We start from the raw sequence: 22,283 nt of genomic DNA, 5'->3' as shown, positions 1-22,283 counted from the left end.
AAAGTTTTAGCTGATTTTACACAATTAATGGTGCATAAAACGAACAAGGTTTAATTCTGTAATTTTTTGACATATTCTTAAATTTAACCGTTGCAAATTGTTGACATTTGATTAAAGATTTTTGACATGTAAAAAATGACGTCAGAATCGTACTTGATTTCAAACGGCGAGGAGTTTCCCGAAAGTGACGGAGTTAGGGTAGTGACGGAGTTAGGGGGCTATGCGATATATTGAACCTATGTAAACATGAACAGGGCACGAGCTTTGTTTACATGACAAAGAATTGTGAGCTCTGTATCTTGCTTATACCTCTACGACTGACTCACAAATTGTATATGATCATTAGAAATGCATTCCTAAAACATATAGTGTATGATAAAAACAGAAAATAGAATTTGACCAAAATCTTGACCATGCCCCTATAATAGAAAACTAACAAAGTACACGCAGAGTCATTATTTAATGAGTAGATGAGTACATGTATATACAATGTATTCTTACATAAATGAAAAGAAGTATGCACATATTGGAATCTAAAAATGCTTAGTTCTCCAGAAAAAATGAGTAATATATACAACAATTTTCAAAATAAACAACCTTTATAAGCAAATTTACATGCATTCAATATATAATTATTTTATTTTCAACTTCAATAAGAATCCAACTGGATTGAATAAAAAATACAATTATTTACAAATAAGAGCACTGTAAAAAAAACCCCCACCAAAACTCAAAGATTACAATTCAATTTTCTTTACGTAAATGATATTGATACAATATATTAGTCTCATATTCGAAGAATTAAAATGAAATACAAAGAAACAATTTTGAAATATTTTATGCATTATTATTATTGTAGCGTTATAAATAGCTGTCATCAATTGTCAGCATTTCGATACCTTAAAAATATTACAACAACAATAATACTATCATAATGGATAACTGAAACGAGAACAAAAACAAAATACCAGACAGAGGGAACATTTAAAAGATCAAGTGAAATAACTAATAATATTTGGCTTTAAAACATTTAAGCTCCACAGTTATATCATAGTTTTTTTTTTAAATCTAGAATAATTATGTTAACAATTTAAAGTATTTCAAATTTGATTTAACGAATTATCGTAATCTGCTATAAAGAATATAATTGTTGAATTCATTTGAATTTCGTTGATTTTCTTTGATGAATTCGTTATTATAATAGCAAATTTGTTCCATTAGCATTTAAATCGATTAATGTGACAGAAATTCTTTGATTCTTAATTCTTTCAAAATATTAATTAATATTATGTGAATTTCTCCACTGTTAACAGATTTCTCAAAAAAAAAAAAAACCAAAAACAAAAACAAAAACAAAACAAAAAACTTCAATTATATTTTCAGAACAACGGAAATTTAAAATGAATCTCAAATATAAAATAATGAAGATAATTATACATGTACTCGTGCACAATTTATACAAACAAATATAAACATTTTCCAAAAATGCCGTATTCTTTATCATTGACAACACCTTCACGAGACCTTGGCGCATTTGAGTAAGTAAGTATGGATTTCCGAATCTACAATTTTTTTTATTTTGCAATTTTAAACCTTACGTACGTAATCTGTTCCCAAAAACAGAAAAGCCATGTTTTTCTTTCCGTCGAGTTGTAGAAATATTATGGCGTTCAAAAAAGCATAAACAGATCGAAGAACGAAAAATGACTTGTCAGTTTAAAAATTCAAAGCATCTGGTTTACGAAATAACATCCTTTACGCCTTCAATGAAAATATCCCAGTCTATTGAGGCACCTGCAGCTTCCGCATCTTGTAAACCTTTTGTAAATAATCCTAAGGTTGCATTCCTAGCATTAGTATTTTTCCACTTTAAGATTATCTTATGGATTAGTGTTGTAAAGGAGTTTGAATTCTCAACCCTAGAGGCATCTATATCTGTTTGTTTCAGCTTCAAGGCTTTACCAAAAATCTCGATGTCGCTTCCTACAACCTTGTTGAACTTCAGCAAGTCATGTTCAGTCAAGATGTGAGTTCTTTGTCTACCTGTTAGTCTTGTGAAATGGTCCTCTGTTCGAAATAAATCAATTAAGAATTTTAAATGAAAGCGGGTTTGCCAGAGGAGAGAGTTTATACATTCAAACAAATATTTTCAATATGATCTGACGTTTACAGTTTCGTGTTCATGCATGATTTGAAATATACCGAATACTGATTGTTGAATATCCTCATTGAAGGAAAGCTTGATCTTCTTTGGGGATTTTTTCTACAATAGCACAAGCAAGTATTATCAAATAAAATGAGTTGATAAATAGAATAATATCATTTAGAATTACATAATTGTTTATGGAAATTAAGGTACTTAACATAATTATGCTTACAAATTTACATTTACATGTAAAAACCTGGCGAAAAAAGGATTCAGATCAATTCAACAACTTGGAGAAAATATGTTCTGAATAAAAACCTTTATACTTAAGGGGGCATGGTCACGATTTTGGTCAAATTCTATTTTTTTCTGTTTTTATTATGTACAATGCTTTAGGAATGCATTTTCAATGACCAAATGAAATGGGAGTGTCAGTAATGAAATTATAAGGAAGACACAAGACTCATAATTCTTTGTCATGTAAAAAAGGCTTGTGCCTTGCTTTAGCTTACATTAGTTCAATATACCTGTAAAAGTTCTTTTCTAAACTGATTTTTCCATTTTCGTATTCAATTCAAGCACGAATAAACAGATCTTGCCGTTTACCACATTTATTTTCGGTCTTAAAGGGGCATGGTCACGATTTTGGTCAAATTTTTTTTTTCGATTTTAATGTTGAAAATGCTTCAGTAAGCCATTTTAAATTGGCAACTAAAATTTGAGTGTCATTTGTTGAGTTATAAGCGAGTTTCAGAGCTTACAATTCCTCGCTATGTAAACAAAGATTTTTGAATGTTGAAGTGAAAATTCCCTGCTTTAGACCTAAAATGAATGTGTTTATGGTTAGGAACTGTTTCTTTATGCTTAAAAAGAATATGAATATAGACAAATCATGTTGAAAAAGATTTTTTACTGGTATATTGAACCTATGTAAACAAAAACAGGGCACGAGCCTTGTTTACATGACGAAGAATTGTGAGCACTGTATCTTGCTCAAAACTCATCGACGGGCACCCAAATTTCATTTGATCATTAGAAATGCATTCATAAAACATTGTAAATAATAAAAATAGAAAAATAAAATTTGACCAAAATCGTGACCATGCCCCTTTAAACTTCTAAAACGGTCTAAAAGATTTCACTTCAACGTTCAGAATGTAAACAAACGCTTTGTTTACATTGCAAAGAATTGTAAGCGATGTAACTCGCTTTAAACTCAACAAATGACACCCAAATTTTAGTTGCCTATGAAAAATGCCTCACTGAAGCATTGTAAAATTTTTGATCCAAATCGTGACCATGCCCCTTTAATATCAAACGTTTTTGTTTAAAAAAAACCTCAATCATATAAGGGTTCCGAAGTATTTTATAAAGCATTCAAGGGGTTTACATGTATAACAATGTAGAATAATAAAAATAAGGTAAAAGTTACTCTTTCTTGTAAGAGATTGTTTTAAGATTTTGTAATGTCCGATGAAGTAAATCATGCTTTGTAATGGGGCCTACCTTGCAGGGGTATCACATTTTTATTTTGTGAATCTGCAATTTGACAGAAAATTTTGGCCAAAACGTTCAAAGGAGCTGGAGACAAATTGCAAATTTTGTACCAACAATCAGAAAATACCAATTGTCGATAAAAAAGCCACTTAATGCAATGATTTTTTAATTCTTTTTCTTTATGGATCATCGGAAATACACTTCATATAACACGATTTAGATTGTGTAAATTATGTACGTGATTTTACTGCCATATAAGTAAAAAAAAAATTTCTTTAATAAGTACTTATTCGTCTTTGGTATGCATTAAGCTACACCAAGAGTCCCTTTACAGCGTGTGACACATGCTTTTTGTTTATCATGAGCTGTGTCAACACTTGTGCTCGGTTAATTATAATTATTTCCATGAAACTTTTTTACAGTCGGATATTTTTGTATATTACCCATTGTCCATATTAATTTTGTATTATGCTCTTTTGTTATTGGCATAAATTTTCGAAGAAATTAATATTTTTTGTGTTCCTTAAAAAACCTCAAATAACCAGTAATATCCAAACTCATGGCATATACCTCAATTAAATTTCTCTGAAATGTAAAAAGGCCCAAAAAGAGGTTCAAAAGTTGATTAAAAAATTTAAACCGACATAAATCATTCTTCACCAAAAAACATGATGTCATTTTAGGTTTCAATATGAATATACATGTAATATTTTTAAAGACACGCCTTTAACTCAGTGGGCCGATAGCTAACTCTCCAGAATAACTGTGTCATTTGAAACCAAAATTGGCAAAAAGCATGATTTGGAGAGGAACTCTTGGGTTTTTTCACATAAAGAACCAGTGGGCTTGTTCATGAAGATATCTTACGACTAAGATAATTATGTCTCAGAATTATTTTTGGACATTTCTTATTCATAAGTCAGTTTCTCAAGGCCGTCATAATATATGACACCTCTTAAAGAGCATCTTAACTCTAAGACATCAAAACAAACGTCTTATTTTTAAATAACGTATTAACATGTAGGTTGTGAACCACCACTTCCTAAAGGAAGAAGAAACCGATATCTACACCTTGTCAGAGTACTTTGGGATATAAAAAAACATACATACTAAATATTTACATGTATTTGGCTGTAATGTGAAATTACAGCATTTCTAAATTGCATGGCTCAATATAGCTAGCAATGCAAAACTTAGTTGTATTTGAATCCTAAAAATGGCACAAAGAATAAATTGTATCAATAATAGATGTGCTTGCCAGGAGGGCAGTAGCTAAGACCTTTTTTAAGTAACTTAACTTCTTAAAGTTAATCGTCTAAAGGTTTATTAACTATTTCTAAATCTTAATTAACCTTTAGTAGTTCCCATTTTATCCAGCAAATAATAAGCGAAGAATTATATCTGATCGGAATGTAATGAGACATTGATAATAAAAATATCATTGATTATTGTGCAAGAAAATATATTTATAACTATATTTGAATCTAGATTTATTTGATAAATGGAGAAAACTAGCGGTTGTTGAGATACAATTCAAAACCAATAGAGATGATAAATATTATGTCATGTCTACATACACATCATTGTCTACATTTACCTGGGCAAAACATGCTTGAAACCAGTACAATTTCCACTGAGTAAAGACAGTTTCTATACCCCTGCTTGAAAATCTCCTCCCAACCCCACCCTTGAATTACACGAGTTTGAATTTGTATTGTATCAATATATCCTCTTCCAACCCACCCTGGAGTTATACGAGTTCAATTTTGTATCTGATCAATACTTGTAGAAGTGTTTAAGACTCTTATCTCGGAGAATACCGATCTAATTAAGGTGACAATGGCTCACTATATTTAACATGGGCGATAAAAATTGTGGAAATAAAATGCTTTTTTTACTGAACGATTAAACATTTTTTATGGATGACCTGGAATCGGTTCAAATGAAATAAATAATCGTAATTGGTGGACCAAATACCACATTAGTAACATAGTAATTAAGAAGGTAATTGTTTATTCAAGTATGTTAATGATAGACATAACTATTTTCACAATGATACATTTTGATGATATTTTATTTTGTAAAAGGAAATTAAGTCAAAATAAGATACCTCAACTAAAATACGTCTGAAATAGCTTCAGTTTACATCTTAAGATATGTATTAGAGTGGTCATAAAATATATCTTATGATATATCATAAGACTTAATCTTAAAGAGACAGTATGGTGCATCTTAGTAAAAAAAAATTCCGATCGAGTTCGGTAAAAACTTTCAGAAAATTACAAATTTCTCCATGAGATCCTTCTATAATTATTTCATTAGAATTAATAACTATTCACAATCCATAAATATATACATTGCAACATGTTACGGGGTTCCGCTTTCTATACTATACATGCGTATTTAATGTAAACAAAACACACACAGGGCTCGCAAAAATTTAAAATAACCAGAATAATGATTTTCGTAAGCATGTACTTGTATTATGTGTTTTTATCACCGGAGTTGTCACAAACTAAATCCATTTTTGTAAGCGAGGCCCCTTGAGGGGTTATTTTATGTCTATGTCTGTTCATTTTAAAATGAACTAAAAATCAGCAAACCATTTATAATTTATTTATTTATTCGTCATAAGCGTCATCATCCCAGTATAGTTAGGGCGGTCAATAAAAATATTGGCAAATTTTTGTTATGAAAAAAAAGTATACTTTAGTTCAACTGGAATGTCCTTTTTAAAGCCAATAACAGTCACTCAAATGCAATATATTTCTGAAATATATACATAACAGTACAATATTTTATGTTCATAGTGGTCACACGATATGGAAGTCGCATGGTACAAGCAGATGTATTTGTGGTTTTGAGGTCATTTAAAAACTTCAATATTGCAAGGGCATAATCATGTCAAAATTCACAACTGGATTATAAAATAACTTGATGTTATATAGTAGATTTTGAAAAACGTTGCGAACTTTGTAAGATAAGATTATTTGTTAGTAGAAACCGTAATTTATAATGCATATGTTGGATAATTTTGAAGGCCACAAGGTTAATGTCATTAAAAAAAAATAATTTGTAAGATTTTACAAGGATTGTAGAAGTTTTTAAGTTACATAACATATTTCAAATTAACATGTAAAAGTTTGTCAGGATCAGTTAAGGGTATGTCTTTGCAATTAAGTGATTTATTTAGGTACTCAGCTTTAAGGTATACGATATTTTACACAAAACCGAGATTGCCTCTCTATACGATGCATACTTATAACAAAATGAAAATAAGACTTTAACGTTATAGGTAGCATTCCACTAAAAATAATGTTAAACAAAACATTCATTCATGATTTTCCGTTATCTTCGCTAAAAAACTGCATGATAGTCTTCAATGACCTTACTTAATGCGTCATTTTGAAGCAAATGACGTCATATTTTGTAGTACAGCGAGAACGACATCTCGCTTGTTTTTCAGTGTGTACGATATAACGGACATCAAAATTGTAAGTAATAGCATATGTTGTTTTCAATTAAAAGGTTAGCCTAAATTAATTTTGCTAATAAATAAATTAATAGATACTTTTGAGGTTTGTAATACACTGTAATGTCATAATGCACATTCCCCGTACTTTTTGTCTGAACGAAATTTATAGACAGCCTTAATTGTGCTGCGATCTATTTCATAAAACGAAAACTTATATAAGTTGAAAACACAGTATTTCTTTTTAGAACACTCTCTTTAAACATTGTTTTATATTTTCACGTGCTGCAGACTATTTTCCTATTTCACTTTGGTTTTTTTTTCAGTGAGCAAAAACAAAATAATTATAGTAATAAACTAGACACGATCTCGTTGCGAGCAACGAGTGGGTCTTCCGTACGATTTTTGAAAAGATTAGATCATACTTATCAATTCAAAGATAAAGCCGTAGATCTAAGCGAAAAAAAGTAATAAAAAAAAATTGCGGCACTCGAGGCTTGAACGCGGGTCGCCATGGCCATGTCCACGACTCTATCGACTGAGCTACTCGGACTCTCGCTTCAGAACTTGGACGCTTAATTTCTCGAGAATGCCTTGATCGATTTTAAAATAAATTACATATTCTAAATCAGTTAGAGGGTCACTATCAGGTGTAAAAATTTCCAAAAAAAATATTCAAAAATAAAAAAGTCGAAAAATTCAATTTTTCAAATTTCCTTCCGGTGACGACCGGAAGTGACGGCTGACATTCTCTATACCGAGGTGCACCAGAAAAACGATAGATCTATCATCTCTGAAAGTTTCAGTCCTATATCTTTACTCGTTTTTGAGAAACCTGAGAGACAAAATTGACTTTAAAAAATCGTAAAACGGCGATAACTTCCGACCGGAAGTAAATTTTGAAAAAATGTCACGGGGGTACAAACTTCAGATGGCGAGGCATCATCAGTGAAAATTTGAAGGAAATCGAATCAGCCATTTACGAGAAATCGCCTGCACAAAATGTGTAAGGAAAAAAAGAATAATAATAACTAGATTCGATCTCGTTGCGAGCAACGAGTGGGTCTTCCGTTCGATTTTTGAATAGATTAGATTAAATTTATCAATTCAAAGATAAAATCGTAGATCTAAGCGAAAAATAGAGAAAAAAATTTTGCGGCACTCGGGGCTTGAACCCGGGTCGCCTGGGCCATGTCCACGACTATATCGACTGAGCTACTCGGACTCTCGCTTCAGAAGTTTGACGTTTAATTTCTCGAGAATGCCTTAATCGATTTTAAAACAAAATACATATTCTGAATCAGTAAGAGGGTCACTATAAGGTATAAAAATTTCATAGAAAAATATCAAAAAGTAAAAAAGTCGAAAAATTCAATTTTTCAAAATTCCTTCCGATGACGACCGGAAGTGACAGCGGTCATTCTCATGACCGAGGTGCACCAGGAAATCGATAGATCTATCATCTCTAAAATTCTCAGCTCTGTATCTTTGCTCGTTTTTGAAAAACCTGACAGACAAAATTGACTTTTTAAAATCGTAAACGGACGATAACTTCCGACCGGAAGTGTATTTTCAGAAATGGTTAAAAAACAATAAACTTCAGATAAATTCGCGTTAATGTCGAAAATTTGAATGAAATCGGTTGAGCCATCTCTGAGAAATCGTCTGCACAAAATCGGTAAGAAAAAAAAAGAATAATAACTAGAGCAAAGCTCGTTGCAAAGCAACGATGGGTCTTCCGTTAATGTCAGAAGTAAAGCTGGAAGTTCCTGTAAGAAGCAGAGCTCTTAAACCAATAACAAGAGTAATAAAAATAAAAAGATGAAAAAAATCGAATTATTCCTGGTACGACTTAACAAAATCCGAATGATTTTAAGTACGACTTAACAAAAACCTTTTTGATTTTAGGAACGACTTAACAAAAAAAATCCGAATGTGTTTAAGTACGACTTAACAATTATTTTTGGTACGAGTTAACTTTACGATAAACATTATGCTATTATTTAAACCAAGGACGCGGAATCAAAATTTCCGGAAAAATCAATTTTTAAACCCCGATATCTCTGTAACGCATCGTTCGATTTTAAAACGGTTTTCAGTGTTAGATTCAGCTTAATAAGCTCTACAAAACACATATTCATTTTTGATTTGATCAGAAAATTCATTTTTTCGAAAAATTTGTTTCACTTCCGGTTTCGACGGGAAGTGACAGATTTTCATTTCGAGCCTTATTACAGAGGTAAATCGACCAATTTATAACCATTGAAAATTTCAAGCCTCTAGCTTAAAGCGTTTTTGAGAAAAGTCCGGGACAAAATGACTTTTTGAAATTTTTAAAAATGACGTCACGTCAAAACGGATGTGATGTTCTCTTTAATACTTTTACATTTTTGAGGGACGCCAACTTGCAAAAATCTCTGAAAATTTCATCAAAATCGGTTTAAAACCTTTTGAGTTATGAAGCAAAAAAGGAGTCAGAAGAAAAGAAAAAGAATAATAATAATAACTAGAGCAAAGCTCGTTGCAAAGCAACGAGTGGGTCTTCCGTTAATGTCGGAAGTAAAGCTGGAAGTTCCTGTAAGAAGCAGAGCTCTTAAACCAATAACAAGAGTAACTAAAATGAAAAGATAAAAAATCGAATTATTCCTGGTACGATTTAACAAAATACGAATGATTTTAAGTACGACTTAACAAACACCTTTCCGATTTCAAGAACAACTTAACAAAAAAAATCCGAATTGTTCAAGTACGACTTAACAATTATTTTTGGTACGAGTTAATATTACTTTGAACATTACGCTATTTTTTAAACCAAGGACGCGGAATCAAAATTTCCGGAAAAATCAATTTTTAAACCCCGATATCTCTGTAATGCATCGTCCGATTTTAAAACAGCTTTCAGTGTTTGATTCAGCTAATTAAGCTCTACAAAACACATATTCATTTTTCATTTGATCAGAAAATTCATTTTTTCGAAAATTTTGTTTTACTTCCGGTTTCGACCGGAAGTGACAGATTTTCATTTCCAGCCTTATTACAGAGGTAAATCGACCAAATCATTACCATTGAAATTTTCAAGCCTCTTTCTTAAAGCGTTTTTGAGAAAAGTCCGGGACAAAATGACTTTTTGAATTTTTTAAAAATGACGTCACGTCAAAACGGAGGTGACGTTCTTTATAAAACTTTAACATTTTTGAGGGACGACAACTTGCAAACATCTCTGAAAATTTCATCAAAATCGGTTAAAAACTTTTTGAGTTATGAAGCAAAAAAAGAGTCAGAAGAAAAGAAAAAGAATAATAATAATAATAAAAAGAAACAATAGAATAACAAGAGGGTCTTCCGTTGGAAACGGAAGACCCTAATAAAAAGAAACAATAGAATAACAAGAGGGTCTTCCGTTGGAAACGGAAGACCCTAATAAGAAAAGTGAAAAAGAAACAATAGAATAATAGAAGGGTCTTCCGCTGAAGACGGAAGACCCTAATAATAGAATTGAAAAAGAAACCGAAGAATAATAGAAGGGTCTTCCGCTGAAGACGGAAGACCCTAATAAATAGTTTGCAACTCTGACTGCGTGGTTGAAAGTATTTATGAGCATATTTGTTGCAAGAAAATTATCTATCTGCAATGTAATCCTTATATTTGATTATCATTATTATAGAAACTTGAGAACTTGTAGGAACGAATCCACCCAGAATATTTGACAATGACTCATAAAAATTACCCATAAAAATACGCTTCTTAGCGACACTTAAATAATATTTCAAATAAGCATTAAGTTTTATTGAGTCATTCTAGCTTTATCTTAGAAATAATGATCATAACATTGATGATTGGATGCGAAGATATTGAGATGTTTCGGACCCCACTTTTAGCTACATGTACTGACTATTACAATATTTTTTTAGTCATACTTTTGTCTTAAAAGGCCTAGAGAGTTTTATCTATTTTTTGTAATTTTTATGTACCATTGGTTTTCCTACTTACATGTATAGTGAAAATTTGTACTTTTTATAATCACTAAATTGTGCCAATATTTCGATTGAGTTGAGTCTCAACCAATGATTTACTTGTATTGGTTGTATATACTTTTATATATTGAAATTTATCAAGTTTGATGAACAATTCTTTTCAAAACATATCTTCAAGCTGTGTTTCGATGAATTATGTTTTTTTTAATCTTAGCGTTATGACTGAAGAAGGAAGCATAAATGTACTTATTTACATAAACACTAATGTGTCTAAGAAAAGATCCAATGGATTATTTAGGTCGACTCTTACATTGTCCTTGTTATTATTAAAACATATCAAGACATCGCATTGTCAATTCACCTGTAAGATTGGCAAAAATAAAGTTTGTTTGTTTAAAGTGTCTTAAAAATCGATATTTTGTGACAACGATCAAATGACGAAAAATTCATTGATACTTAAAATATTTAAGAAATGTTGTAAACGATAGTTTGATGACTCATGAAAAGATCATTAATAAAATTTTGTGTATACATTTTTTCATTTATGAACTTTTAAATTACATTAAAAAGAAAACAAAAGTTTAAAAGGAACTATTATTTCAAAATTATTTGCTACATTATTAATTAAACTAATTAGTTTAATAAGTAATGAAACTAAACATTTCTTTAATTGAAATTTAGAATCATTGGTGTCTCATGTTAAGTAAAGATAGTTTTCGCTATTGAGTGATGATGCAATATAATAAATTTGAACATCAGAGTAGGCATTAATAAAACCGATGCACATTATCTGGATACAAAAACAAAGCTTTATTTATATATTTTTCGTACATATTAATTACTGAACAGCAGATGTACACTTATCGAAACAAGAGTGTAGTTGATGTGGTGAACTTTCACTTAAAATGCGTAAGCTTTACACTAGTAATGCACAATTGCATCGCCACTCTCTAGAAAATGTGGAAAGAACGTGACGACCTAAATTCGTAGATAGGGAGAGGAAATCGGTAATTTTAAAACAGAATTCTTAACCTATATGCCTTTTTAATTATAGCTTTCAAACGATACATGTATTAACAAAATGAAATATAGGGTGAAAACACAATATTTCTTGAACACGAAATGAAATAACAACAGATTAGTTATAGACCCTGTAGAAAAAGGAAAGAATTAGAAATAACATCCAGACGTGAGCAATTTAGTTGGCGGAATGCTGTCTTGCTATCTAGATTTTGTTGCTTTATGCGTCGACCTAACAGCTTATTTGAAATGAGCTGGTTAAAAACCCTAGACCTATGTATAAGTATTCTGTAAGTATACTGTGAGAAATGGTAAACTCTTAGTCATACTTTGGCCTCACGTATTATATTCACAAATCATATTAATGTTGTTTTTTTATCCGAATTCCGTATTTTCCAACTCTGTTTAAAACTTGATTACGCCCAAGGTACAAATTATTTACCCCGTTTCTGCAATTGGTAGGTAAAATGTTTTTAAAGTACTCACTTTCTTAAAATACTCCAATATTGATCTATTTCCTAATTCTGCTGCAGACTTCACTTTCGTTAAACATCCTTTAGATTTCTGATGTTTTAAAAGATGTCCCTTCCGATTCAACTTTCCACAAAATTCACAGAGTTCCAGAGAAATAGGATCTTCGTTTTCTTTCTGCATTTGCCTTGATATTTTTTTAGTTTTAACAACCTATAAATTAATGAATATAAATAAAACTGGTTTTCCCAATCTATAAATAACAATGTACAAATATATACCGCATAATTAATGAACACACAGAAAGTACATACGCACACATATGCCAATGCAGCTATCACTTTCTGCAAGTTGAGATGCATACTATAGACAAAATATTTAATGATTATATATTTTTGTAATTCTAAGTTAAGCTACACTGCACTGTACTGCACAAATTCCGCATACATTGTATTAACAGTTGGTTTTAATAACAAACAGGTAAAGGGGGATAATTCTTATTATTTCTCAAAATGAAATATTTTTAATCCAATTGACAACGAATACACAAAAACATGACGTGAACTCATTTTTCGTTACAATGAAATGGCATTCTGAAACTGATAAGGGACACATAAACACACACAATCCATTATCTCAACAATGCATTATAAGAATAAACCATGGCGCCTTATTTGAAAAAAAAAACTGCTACAAAAAAGATATAAACTATATACCTATTACAAATAATATCATTCTACAATGCTACAGAACGACACATCATATAATTAAAGACAAAAATCCTCAAATCTGTGATCTTTCAAGGTATTATATGCATAAAAATAATCGTTTACTACCTTTTACTACCAACGTTCGCGTTGTCAATATGCTGGGCGGAAGTAGCAAAGCAGTATGGTTATCAGTATAACAGAGGAGGTAACTCCTGTAAAATTTTATGTCTTTATCAGATGACCTATGCCTCTTTGTTGTAAAATACTGTGATGCTCTCTAAGGGATGCTTCTCTTTTTCTAAATATTTGTCAGGATTCTTTTATACTTGTAAAGAGTCTAGAATTACCAGACTATTCGACTCTCCGGTTAAAAGAAACAGCTTTATACAGTTTACTAAATTTATTGACTTGTAACCCTCAAAATATAACAAATACACTAATTAAAACAATAAACAGTAGAACTTTGGTTCCAATTAGTTAATTAAAGGGGAGAGTGGTTTACATACCTGCCCTGATAATGTCTCTCTCTCTCTCTCTCTCTCTCTCTCTCTCTCTCTCTCTCTCTCTCTATATATATATATATCCAACTCTTGTCTATTCTCAAAATTGTAAACTTTACTGTTTTAAATTTCATAGTAAGAGAAATAATCTCTAATATCAGAAATTACCTAATAAATAATAAAACTTATAACATTCAGAGAAATAATCTCTGAAAATACGTATTCTCTAATACTAAATCTTTGCTTTAAATTCCGAAAAGTTTTTGTCACTGAATATTAATAAATTTAATTATAAAATTAATTAATTTATTCAATTAAGGGATTAACCCGTTAATTAATATTCCGTAATGCCTAAATTCTCATCTGAAGTAATTAAGGGAATAACCCGTTAAATAATATTCACACGGCTCAAACAAAAATACGTCTGCTCTACTTGGCTGTAAAAGTGAGAGTCCCCGGAGAAAACCCACCCTCGGTATATATAGAATCTTAGATCCACCGGGGCAACGAACGTGCCCAGATAGAAACCATCGGAGCCTCACCGGATAACCACCGGTGATCATAATAAAACTATGAATACATCTGTATTATTCATATAAATAACATTAATACACAATAGAGTATTTTTATCTTCAATGAATACACGTTATACATCAAAGATAATTTAAGGTCAGATGAATACATTAAACATAACTTTCGGTGCAACAATGGCGACCTAGAAGTGAAAGTAAGTACAACACATATTTTATATGAATTGTACTAGATAAAAATAATGTCTGATCATGTGAATGTAAGTAACACATTGTAGAATAAAGGTACAATGTATATCAACAATAAGCAACACGGATTTCATCCATAAATAACAAATTCAACCCTGTAAATATATAAACAACAAACACGAGTGATGTAGAGGGGTCGTATCAAAATTAAAAAAATACTGCTGATCAGCTGGTCGATCGAGAAAGGATAACAAATATAATGAATAAATAAATATTCATAACATGAATAAATTATAACAACACGATTGTCAACTCTAGCTAATGCTTTGGCTCCACATTTTCCTCTCCTTTAAGTTTTAATGTCCTCATGAAACAATAATAAATATCATAGACAGATACAATCATTTGAATTTTCTTTATCACAGAGAAAGTAAATAACACACTCAAAAATTTAAATCAGGCTATGTTGAATATAAATACACTTATCTCACCATACCATATCTTAATACATATCGACCTAAACACTTCAATAGCATCATCAGTCCTTTTTAACAACTTTGGATTTCACTGCAGGTCTTCCGGTTGATGCTCTGTTCGGTTTGTATCCGAAATTAGTCCTTCTCCTATAACTTGACGTAGATAGCCTTTGATCTCTTTCCCTTCTTTCAGCATTTCTTAAGCAAGTAACCAGTTCGTCGGCGATGATGGTGTTTTTTCTAAGCCCTATGTTTAAAGAAGTCAGCAATTGGTTTTGTTCTATCATCAGTTTATGTAAGTCCGTCAAGGCGACCAACAAACTAGACATGATATTGTCTTAATATTCTTCTTTGGTCTCTTCTTTGTCAATTTCCTCCATTATAGTGTCCTCTGATAGAATTTCTTCCAGTAGATCAAATTCTTTACCTCATTAAGCAGGGGAAGGTCCATGGCAGCATTTTCTGTCGTCCCCTAGTTGTTGTTGTTGTGTGAGTTACTGGGTAGCACAGGTACCTCAACCTTCATATCTTCTAAAGCAATTGATGGTGCATCTTGACATCTCTCCTTCCAGACTCTTTTACTTTCCTCTACCGGAAGCTAATGAATAAGGGTGTTTTCAGTTGGCCGCAGATCATTCGCAGGCAGAGCCCTTCTTGTCAATCTTCTCGTAGTTCATAATGAAGGCCCTACAAAATCAAGACAGTTCATGAACATAATACACATTTATGAATGAAGTTAGACAATTCACGAATATAATAATCATTCGTGGAAGAAAAACTGTAGTTCATAGATATAATAAACATTTATGGACTAGATCTATCAACTTTTCAAATTTATTCTATATCAGACAGCGAGTCTCAGGACATCAATTAAAAGGATTATTTATCTAATACTGGATAGCTAAGGTTATTCTTTACAATTGATATATGTTCATATACATAAAGAATATATCATTCAATGTGGTATAGAGTCAATGTTAAAGTCTTAATTTAAACTCTCTCGAGTGGTTTCTATCCAGGATGATTTGCTGTTTCCTGTGTTTGTTTTTAGTTTGTCTATATTTAGACACTTTTGACTTCCCTTTTGGTCTGTCTGAGTTCTCTACAGAAGGCGCTTATTTTCTCAATGATTACAGCTGGTCCCGTATACAGGGGTTGCAGTTTTCTACATTCCCCGATTTTTCTGGTTTCATCCAGGACTTAAACAACATCGCCAGGCTGAAGTCTCCGCACTGTACTCAGCTAATCGTACTGATCCGAAATGCGTTTTGTAGGTGTTTCCTAGCTGTTTCGTGTGATTTAATGAGTGTTGTCCTCAGGTTATGCGTATTCTCTCCTACATTCAGAGGTTCAAATGTTTCTCTGGATTCATCAACTAATAATTCCGTAGGTATTCTATTCTCTCTACTCAACATAACAACCTTTGGAGTCATTCCGGTACTTTCTTGGACGCTGGCCCTATAAGCTGCTGTCAGGTATGGTAGATTGTCATCCCATTCTGTGATCTTCTCTTATGAATGATTTTATCATTTGGAAAATTGTCATTTTGAACCTTTCCGCCAATCCGTTATATTTCGGATTCCTTGGTGTTGTTCTAGTCTTTCTTATTTCTAGGAGATGACAAACTTCGTGGAATAATTCCGATTCAAAGCACCTGCCCTGATCTGTATGAATAGACAAGGGACATCCACATTTTGTAATGAACTCTCTACATACTGTGTTTGCACATGTCGGTGCGGTCTGATCCGGTACTGGATACGCTTCTGCCCATTTGCTAAAGTGGTTCGTAAGAACTAGTATGTGTTGATTTCCATGTACAGATTCTGGGAATGGGCCAACCAGGTCTATGGATATTTTGTCCAGTAGGGCCCCAGTGCGCATGTCTCCTAGAGGTGCTCGTGGTCTCTGATTGTTTCATTTTTGAACAAACATCGCATATTTCAACCCAAATGTTAAAATTTTCTCCTATTTGGAACCAATAGAATCGCTGTTGTAGTTTCCTTTACGTTTTCTTTTGTCCAAGATGTCAGCCAAGAAGACTATTGTGAATGAATCTCAACACCTCACTCCTCATGCTGTAAAAAAAACCATGAACTGAGTGTATATCGATAAACCATTCTATATCGATAAACCATAACTTATACAGTATTCCTTCTCTGATGAATAGTGATGGCCAAAGATGCCAGTAGTGTCTCAATTCAGGACTCTGTGTCACAAAAGTTTTGTATTAATTCTGGCCGTTGCTTCCTTTTGACCCATCTTAGCACTTCTCTTAGTATAAGGTCTTCAATTTGTAATTCTTGCGTTCCATATACTCCAAAGTTGTTATAGGTTGGCGTGATGTTCCCGCTCTTGTGTTCACTTTGTTCACTTTTATAGGTTCTCCTGGATCGTTGACTATCCCTATTTGCCTCTGCCTCCTGTTGAGGTCCCACCATCATTTCAGACTTTCTATTGCATTTATTACATGGTCTGCACTTCAACGGCTCGAGCATATCTTCATCACCACACATACATTCCTTTAGGTTGCAGAAGCGAGACATGGCATCAGCATACGGATGCTTTGTTCCGGGGCGGTACTCAACGGAGAAATCGTATTGTGACAGAATCTCTATTCATAGGGCTTTTCTCCCTTTTGGTTCTCTTAGCTTGAGTAACCATACTAGCGCCTGATGTTCTGTTCTCTCGATAAACCTTTTACAAAGTAGATACTGGTGATAGTATTCCCCAAAATACCGGATGGAAAGTTCTTTGTCAGTCACACAGTAGTTGGCTTCTGCTTTGTTCAGGGTTCTACTACCAAATGCTATCAACTTTTCCCTGCGATCTTGTTCCTGATTCAGGACTGCTCCTATCGCACTATCGCTGGCATCAATATCAAGTATATATGTTTCTTGGTCCTTGGGATATGCCATCACTTTTGATCCAACTAATGCTTCCTTCAAGGCTTGGAAAGAGGTTTGACATTCTTCGACCCAGACATATGGAACATCCTTCTTAATTAACTTGACCATTGGCTTGACCAGATTGGAGAAAGTCTGGATGAATCTCCTGTAGTAGCTTCCTATGCCTTAGAATTGTCGGATATATGTGGCGCTCTTTGGTACAGAACATAAGAGTACCTTGGTCACATTGTCTGGATTAGGCAGAATTCCTTTTTCATTGATCACATGACCTAGAAAACATACCTCCTTCTGTAATAGCTCGCACTTTTCTGGCTTTAGTTTTAGACCTGCTGTCTTTTTCCTGTCAAGTACATCTTCTATTCTTCTCATATGTTCCTTGAAATCTCTCTGCCAAATGCTACAATGTCATCTATGTATATCAGACCGGTTAACCATTGAAGTCCAATCAGCGCAATCTCCATGACTCTGTTGAAAGTTGCTGCAGAGTTACATAGACCAAACGGCATGCAGGTGAACTCATATAAGCCGTATTTCGTTTCAAAGGCTGTCTTCGGTATACCATCTTTTTTCACAAGTATTTGAAAATATCAAGATGTCAGATCGAATGTTGAAAAGAGTTTGGTCTCACTCGCAGCATCCAAAAAGTATCCTTGGAAGAGGGAAGGCATCAATTTGTTTACACTATTTACTTTCCTGTAGTCTATACATGGTCGTATCTTGCCACTTTTTTTCCGGACTAGAACAATCGGGGAAGACCAAGGAGAATTTGATTCTCTTATCACCCCTTGTTCTTTCATTTGCTGGACCGCCTTTCTCTCTTTATCTGACAGTGCTAATATGACACGACGAGGACGCTGCTTTATTAGTTTCGCATCTCCTGTGTCGGCACTATGTTCATATAATGTGGTCCTCCCTGTCGTTTTCATCTTTGGAGACTGCATTTTGAAATCTATGTAGTATATCTTTTATCACTTCCTTTTCTTCTGAAGTTCTTTCTCTGACAGACTTATCAAACAAAAGTTTCAAATGAGTAGAATAGATTCGTTTCCTGAACCATCAGGATCTTCAGCCTCTTCTTTGCTTGGCAATTCTTGTCGAGCCATTCTGGCAACTTCCTTTGGTTCCCTAAATCTGTCAAATTCGTCAAAACTGTATCCCCTTCTAAATGTTCTATTACTTCATGTTTCATAATTTTAGCTGATGTTGAGAATGGATTTAGAACTCTTACTGACAATTTTTTATTAATTAGATTTCTTTGGATTTTAACAACTTCATGAGCTACCACAACATTGCACCGAGCTGTAAAAAGTTCTGCTGGTTCTAGTATGTAATCCCAACTGTGGTCTTCCTCTGTTTTATCAAAATCTAGTTCCACTTCTATCACAGTCTCACTCTAGCTTGGAATATGGCAATTGTCACTTGACTTCACTGTTAGTATCTTCCCAGGCATCCCCACACGGAATCCTGGTATCCTTCGGCCTTTCCAATCTACCACTCCCTGTGATAGCATTATACCAGTTGTCCACTTGGACTGTTCTGCAAAATGTCCATTCCCAATAGTTGCTCATCGTAAATGTTGGCTACTATTACCTATTTCTGTAATTTCTCTCCTCCTAATTCAACTTCAAAGACAGCTTTACCATATTATTTAATGTTCGAGTTATCAGCACCCCTGAGTGATGCGGCTGGTGATAATTTTGGTCTTGTATCTTCATGGATCCGGTCCTCTTGTATACTTCCTCTGATATCAGGGTTTTTGATGCTCCTGTGTCAGTCGTAAACATGACGTCAACGTTTTCAACTTTTCCCGATACATAAAAAACTATCATCTAATGTTTTTCCTCTTCTTATTACATCTTCTGATTTACTTCGGAGTACACCTAGCTTTTTGGCAGACTCCATTCCATTATCAGTCAGACCATTTTCTTCTAATATCTCATGGGTCTTCTCTAAGCCTGCAGAGTTAACCATTTGCAATTTAAAGCATTATCGGGTTCTTCAGTTTGAGTCTCTTCTGTCCTTTGTTTTGGTCTAAATTATCTTGCTCTTGGGTTCAGTGTTTGTCCTTGAGGCTCTGTAGAATAATTCATGGTATTCTTGTTCCTGTTAGGATAATCTCTGGTGAAGTGTCCTGGCTGATGTCAGGCAAAACATGACTTCTTGTCCCAAGTTTCTTCTGTCTGTGGTTTGATTTCCCGAAGTTTCTCTTCGCTTTGCTTCTGTTGTCATTCCAACCGAATGCTCAATTGTTTCGGTTTGTTGAACTGTGGTCCTCATCATCGACTTGTACTTTTCTAATTCTCGAGAATCCATGGTTTGTGGTATTTCGGTCATTCCTTGTGGCAGTTACTTTATAATATACTACTTCGTTGTAATGTACAACATGCAGGACAGCTTCATCTAAGGTCTGGGGATCCTTATTCAATTCTACATAGATACGCGCATGGTCATCATTGAGTCCTGCTAGGAAGTGTGACACTAGATCCTCACGCCTAGTTCTGGTATTTCTAGTGGGGTGCGCCTTGTCATATAGCCTCTTGAGCTCTGCTGCAAATTCTTCTGGAGACTCGTACTCAAATTGCCTCCTGTAGTTAAATTTTGTTCTGTAGCTCTTGCATGACTCTATTTCCCCATAGCGACTATTCAGCTCTTTGATTAATTCTCTGTAGTTTTTGAGAGTTGTCGCTTTCAGTTGTCCATAAGTGAAATCAGCAGCAGTTCCCTGTATCCTGGGTAGGATTTGTCGCAGTATTTCTTCATTATCCCATCTTCAGAGTCCAGCAACAGCTTCAAATATTGAATGACATACTGTCCAATTCTCCTTGCCAGGAAAAAACAGGCAGCTTGGAAGTTTCTTCATCTTTACTCTGGATAGTCTGCTTGTTGACACAGATGAAGTATCGGAACAGTGACCATCTGATGAATCATCTTCTGATTCACTGCTATCGCTCCGTTCAACAGGTCTATGTTGTCTTTTGTGCTTCCTGCTGCTCTTCCTTGATAGAGTATTCTCCCTTGTTGTAACTCATTATACTGAGAGGAGCATATGAACATTCTGGGTCCTTCGCTGTCTCTCTTCTAGGTTGATGTGCCATCACATGGACTGCATTACTAAACATAGACTCAATTGACTTAACTGTATGAGTCATGTATGAGACATTACGTTTGAAATTAGAACAGATTAATATCATTTTTATGAGTAAAACACTCAATTTGTACAGGTCAACATCCCAACGACTTTTGATATTCTTTGACCATATATATTAAATTTGACATGGCGATCCCACTTCTACAGCACGGCGTGGATCAAAATATGTATAACCTCAGCGATGTCTGGTTCCAGTTTTTTGGCACACTTGAATTTGCTCGAATAATGACTGTACAGTTAAGCGCTTTATAAGGACATTTTTGGCGGCTGGGTATCATTTTACTAGAATCATTTTACTAGCGCCGACATAAACAATCGAGTAATCAGAGAAAAACTGAGACGTTTTAGTGTGAATATTGCCGAACCTAGTAGCTTAAAACAGATATGTCGATCAGCAATAAGAGAACGTTAAAGGAAAATTGCAAAGGATACAAATTTTTTTGATACCTTACGTTTCCAACGCAACTTAAAGATTACTGAAAACTCCATGATATCATCGACATTAACAACTCATATATCCATTTTAGAGCAAATTGTTAGGAACCCAATTTGATTTGTTTTCAATTTCAAAAAACGTCAATAAATATTTTGAACAAAGAACTTTAATCTGTTCTTTTCTTGTTTTTGAAAAGGTACAGTGTTTGATGACCTGATAATATAAAATAAAATAGCGTATACATTACTTTAAGGCAATAAATAATAATTAGAAGTCGTTTACATACTCATATTTCCCGGGACGGTGAGAAATACTGGTAATTCCCGGGAATTACTGGTATTTCCCGGGAAATACTGGGAAATAAAGTATAACTACATATTATAGTACTTCATAATACATCAAATCCTTTTCCTTGAAGATGAATAGGAGAGTTATCTAGTATCTTTAAATTTTTTCCCTCTATTGCCCCCCCCCCCCCCCCAAACAAAAAGATGCAGATGGTTAGGAACTTATGTTTCTTTATTTGATAAGCAGAAGTCGTTTTAAAGTCCCCAAAATGCCACTTGCCATAGATATGCTCATAGGCTATTGAACTTTCCATACTTTTATGAATTCCAGTAACTTTTTTCCTTGAAAAGAAGAAACCCAAATTCAAGTTCATTTGTTACTTTTAGAAAAAAACCGAAAAAGATTGAATCTTTTAAAATTATAAAATTTTCCGTTTAACATGTAGGCTTATTTTATCAGAAAAATCTCTTAACTAGCCAGCTCTGAAAAGGAAAGATTGAGAAATTGTCCACTAAATATA

At 33.4% G+C, this 22,283-nt stretch overlaps 1 protein-coding gene across 1 annotated transcript; it reads right to left on the bottom strand.

Annotated features, from left to right (window-relative positions):
- Positions 1–451: 451 nt before the first annotated feature.
- LOC128160226 (uncharacterized) lies at positions 452–12,787 on the bottom strand. Its single transcript, XM_052823524.1, has 3 exons — positions 12,596–12,787; positions 2,203–2,263; positions 452–2,067 (listed from the first exon to the last, which is right to left on the bottom strand). Exons 1-3 carry the CDS (start codon positions 12,761–12,763, stop codon positions 1,739–1,741), a joined length of 558 nt encoding a protein of 185 aa, XP_052679484.1. The 5' UTR covers positions 12,764–12,787; the 3' UTR covers positions 452–1,738.
- Positions 12,788–22,283: the final 9,496 nt, after the last annotated feature.

This window comes from Crassostrea angulata, chromosome 8 (genome assembly GCF_025612915.1).
Source record: "Crassostrea angulata isolate pt1a10 chromosome 8, ASM2561291v2, whole genome shotgun sequence".
Taxonomy (NCBI): Eukaryota; Metazoa; Mollusca; class Bivalvia; order Ostreida; family Ostreidae; genus Magallana; species Magallana angulata.
Note: the sequence above shows the minus strand (reverse complement) of the source record. Positions and strands in the feature narration are given on the sequence as shown.

What these genes read in the sequence shown, in the direction of transcription:
- LOC128160226 (XM_052823524.1), bottom strand. Translation starts at nt 12,763, where the DNA reads ATGCAGAAAGAAAACGAAGATCCTATTTCTCTGGAACTCTGTGAATTT. An exon ending in TATTGGAGTATTTTAAGAAA is followed by an intron (nt 2,264 to 12,595) that starts GTGAGTACTTTA and finishes GTGCTATTGTAG; the next exon opens with AAAAAATCCCCAAAGAAGAT. An exon ending in TATTCAACAATCAGTATTCG is followed by an intron (nt 2,068 to 2,202) that starts GTATATTTCAAA and finishes TATTTCGAACAG; the next exon opens with AGGACCATTTCACAAGACTA.